At 44.9% G+C, this 4,733-nt stretch overlaps 1 protein-coding gene across 1 annotated transcript; it reads right to left on the bottom strand.

Moving 5' to 3' along the window:
• Positions 1–585: 585 nt before the first annotated feature.
• LOC139713329 (proton-associated sugar transporter A-like) lies at positions 586–4,076 on the bottom strand. The gene is made up of 3 exons (XM_071625074.1): positions 3,836–4,076; positions 3,180–3,388; positions 586–1,303 (listed from the first exon to the last, which is right to left on the bottom strand). The coding sequence occupies exons 1-3, from the start codon at positions 4,074–4,076 to the stop codon at positions 1,049–1,051; spliced, it is 705 nt and encodes a 234-aa protein (XP_071481175.1). The 3' UTR covers positions 586–1,048.
• Between the last annotated feature and the right edge of the window lie 657 nt (positions 4,077–4,733).

Raw genomic sequence — 4,733 nt, 5'->3', positions numbered from 1 at the left:
TGCAAGTAACACTTAAATCTGTTTTACATCCCACAAGCTAGACTGTCTTGTTGATGTAAGTCTAGTCCTGTAAGTTTTAACACAGCATTTCAAACAAGAACAAAGGAACAAATCATCTACAATGTATGTTTATCTCTATATAATCATGTGAAACACAACTTCTTGAAGTGACAAATGGGTTATCACCTGAGAAATACTGCACAAAAGATGGGAAAGATAAATATGACTTCATAATAATCATCACCTTACTCTTCAAACATCACCATTTTGTAGGATAAACATCATAGAATACACAAGAATATACACATGACTTTAATATAGACATTGTGACCAAAAAGTATGACATGGCAGCTAGCTAGGAGATATTCAGCATAAAAGTGATGAAAATGTTAAGTCCTTTTTTTGGGGGGGGGGGGGGGGGGGGAGGGAGACAGAATTAAGCGATTAAACATTTTAGAAGGTACCTGGTATTCTAAATCATCATGACAAGGTTGCTGCAAGAAAAGTTTGGTGTGCAGCTAGCAGCAATGTAATTGTAAGTGTAAAGGCTGTGTCACACCTTCCCGGGAAAGCTACACGGGCTTGTTGGGAGTTGGGATTTTCCAGCACGCAGGAGAATTTTCTGTGGACGGACAAGAATGTTTGCGAATTTCGCACTTGTGTCTTACCTGCTAGACGTGTGCTACTGACCTTCTACTTGCGTGTGTTCCGTGTGACCTGCGTGAGAGCTTTGAAACCGATCCGTTTTCTGTTACCATCGACTTACGGGTACTGCAAAGCACCTGTGTTGGAGTTGTTCCCTGTCAATCCTATTTTCAGAGCACCCTCTCAATATCATTTCAAATCTTGTCATAAACTCTCTCTTTCACTCACACCTGGTGGTATAGTGCGACAGAGAAGAAGTCGGGTAGGGGAGCATCTTGCTCAGGAATGTCATTATCCCAGCTAGGGCTTGAACTGAGGACCTGTCTACTGCTAGTCATGTGTGCAAATCGGAGTGGTACTACGTATATGGCACGTCTGGTCTGTGATCCCCCACCTTGCACGATTAGGCAACATTCTCGTTCTCCGTGTCGCTATCACCGTCTTCTACGATCTCGTAGGCGACGAGGAAGGCGGCCGAGAGGGCAGCGATGAGGGACATGAGACCGGACAGGGCGATGATGGTGAGGTGGGACCCGGTCAGCTGGATCAGGGGGCCCATAATGGCCGAGATGGCAATCTGGCCCAGGTATGACTGGGAGTCAAGACACGCCATGTCCGTACCAAGCCCACGAGGGAGCCCTTCCTCTGGACTCTTGTACTACAAGGACAAAACACATAAAAAAAAACATTTCATACAAAACCTACAAAATTCTAGCTTTCCTATTGCTTGATTGTTCATGTGACATGCGGTTACAGCACCATTGCATGCTGTCGCTCGTAAGCCGTGCAATTTTCATCATTTCAGATGCTGCATAGCTGACATCACCAATTTACATTGACTCTCGTGTTAGGATCATGATCAACTCATAGCTTCTGCACCACTGCATGCCTCTGACGTCACAATATGCATACCTTTGCCGCGCACACTCGATCAGTTACAAGCATGGATTCGGTCACTCTTTTCACTGCCAACACCTTCAACCCACTCCTTGTGAATATGAATGGTGCCAGAATACAATGTGTAACTATTCGCTTTTTATATTAAAATGGTTGCCATTTCTGTTCTATAACAATGATATTGCATGTGGTGCATGCTTACATGTACATAAGGACTTCTTGATTGACAAGTACATAAATTGCATGAACATAGGAGAGAATGAGCAGTCACCTTCTGCAATAAACAAAGATGACTTTATTGCAGCAGGCAAAAACATGCCAGCAGAAAGACATTTGATTGATGCAACAGACCCTTGTCAAATAGGTTTGGAAAAAAGAGAGCACAACCTACAAAAGATCTCATGGGAAATTTAGCACAAAGGTTGTGACTCTTTTGTCATCCCATATTCATCCTGTTATTGTCTACGAGGTGATTATACTTTATGTGAAACAGAGGGCAATGGAGTTATTCAAAGGTATGTTACATCCAAAAGAAAAATACCATACAAGTCCCTTTTTGATTACTGTAGAAGGGAATATACTATCATTGGTGACCTTTCCTGCAAAATATGAAATGCCAAAGTATGCAAGAAATCCCATGGAACTGGCCTTAACACAATTTACAATCTTTTTTAGTATTGCCCACATTGCTTGAAAAAATGGCAACAAACAAACAAAATCCCACAGCTGACAGGGCTGAGAAAAAGGGGAAGTTGTGTATGTCATAATTTCTGAAATATGGCACTGTAAGCGAATGAGAGCTTGGCACAAAGATCTACAGTTGCAACTGATTGGCAAATTCTCCTCTAGGTAAATTGATGTACATATACATGTAAGTAAGCACTGAATTAATTAGTGTTTAGTAGTAGCCATGATACATTGTCAAACAGTGGCAATAAAAACATCTCAATGCAAGAATTTCATTGATTTGAATAAACATGCAGTACCCACTGCATGCTACGAGGATTAGAACCAGCACTTGCGGTTGGAAGCTTGGTGGTCTAGTGGAGATGATGCCTGTCTGGCGATCAGGAGATTGAAAGTTTAAAGGGATGGTACATTATTGGTGGAGATGAGAATTGGGCTTTTAACTTTTTGCGAGATACCGAGAAAACACTTACAAAATAGTACAGAGCATACCATTTTAAGAGGAATTCAAAGTTTATTTGATGAAAATTGAGTTTGGAATGACTGAAACATCCAAAAACAAAGTAAAACAAAGCGATCGTAAAAAAATGTGGGTCCCACACTTTATTAGAATCGCTGTTTTGAATATCTCAGCCATTTCAAAACCAATTTTCATCAAATAAATGTTGAATGCCTCATGGAAATACATGCTCTTTCATACTTCAAAAGAGGTTTCTCATTATCCCACCAAAAATTGTTAGAAACCTGAAATTAGGTCTCAACCAAAACTATACAATCCCTTTAAATCCTGCATGAGTATGCATGCCAACAGTTTTTTTTTTAATCATGGCTACTACTCAACACTGACTGATTTGGTGCTTATTTACATCGATGTAGGGCAATTTTTCCATCAGTTGCAATAAAAACATCTTGATGAAGAATTTCAATAATTTGAATAGATCTAAATTTACCTTGTTGCATTTGTGGTACTGAGCGAGGATGTTATAGGGAACAGTCATGAGCACCACCTGGTATGGCCCGGCCGACAGGCATAGGAGAAAGATGATGAAGATGTGTTTGGTGAGAGACACCGCGGCGATACATCCCGCTACAAAGATCAGATGACAGGACACGTAGAGAAACTTCTGGCTGAGGTGGCGCTGCAGGAATGTCATCAGCACTACGAAGAGAGAGAGAGGAGAGAAAGTTCATTATGAAATGGAGCCATGGAGAGTAAAGCTTAACATCACAGCACCACACTCTGCCACATCCATCCTCCCCTGCCCCCTCCCTCACCACACCCAAACTTTCTCACACCCCCTCCATCCTACAGTACATCCCCTTTTTACAATGCCTCCTCCTCCTCCCAATACCCGCCTCCTCCCCATGTCCCCTCCTCACCTCATTTGATCTTTCTCACACCCCCTCCTCCTCACATAGTCCCTTCTTATAATGCCCCCTCCTCCTCCCCATGTAACCTCCTCAGCACATCTGATACACTTTTCTCACACCCCCTCCTTCCTACATACCACCTTTTTGCAATATGCCTCTTCCTCCTACTGCCCCCCTCCTGTCCACATCTCCTCTTCCCCCAGGCCCTGTCCTCCTCATGCCCCTTCTTCCAAACACTCCATCCTCTCCACATCCCTTCCTCCTGACAGTCTCTCCTCCTGACATTCCTTCCTCCGGGCACCCTCTCCTCCCCACAATCCCATCTTCCTACTCCCTTTATAGATCCTCTCCACACCCTCTCCTCTAGTGCCCCCTCTTACCCATGCCCCTTTCTTCACACAACCCTTCCTCTCCGCATCTCTCCCCCAGTGCTTCCTCCTTCCCATACACGTTCTCCTGACACCCCTCTTCCCCATATCCCCTTCTTCCCACAGCCCCTAATTCCAAGTCTCTTCCTTCCCACACTCCCTCCTCCTATGTCCCTCCCCCCCTACCCAATGCCCCCTTCTTCCCAAACCCCACACACCCTCCTCCAAAGCCCCCTACTTCCCACATCCCTAACTCCCCCACACCCTCCTCCAAAGCCCCTTACATCCCACACCCCTCACTCCCCACACACCCTCTTCCAAAGCCTCCTACTTCCCACACCCCTCACTCCCCCACAATCTCTCCTCCATAGCCTCCTACCTGTACTTCCCACAACCCTCACTCAACCACAAACCCTCCTCCACAGCCCCCTATTTCCCACACCCCTCACTCCCCACACACCCTCCTCCACAGCCTCCTACTTCGCACACCCCTCACTCATAACAAACCCTCCTCCACAGCCTCCTACTTCCCACACCCCCTCCTCCTGACTCCCCTTCCTAAGTACCAACACCTCTTTGGCAGCAGTGTTGGCTACATGCCAGACAGATACGGGATGGCACGTACTACCAGTGTGATTGATCAGTAATGAGCCTAATCAGGGACATTACAACAACGTCTATTTGCTGAGCAATTAATCTACGGAGATAAGGTGAGTAATTTATAGTTTCACCAGGCTGTGACATTTCTCACATCAGGACTTCTAG

This window comes from Diadema antillarum, unplaced genomic scaffold (assembly GCF_040938485.1).
Source record: "Diadema antillarum isolate AM-2024a unplaced genomic scaffold, OU_Dant_1.0 seq00001948_RagTag, whole genome shotgun sequence".
Lineage (NCBI taxonomy): Eukaryota > Metazoa > Echinodermata > Echinoidea > Diadematoida > Diadematidae > Diadema > Diadema antillarum.
The sequence above is the reverse complement of the archived record's forward strand: the minus strand, read 5'-3'. Positions and strand labels throughout refer to the sequence as shown.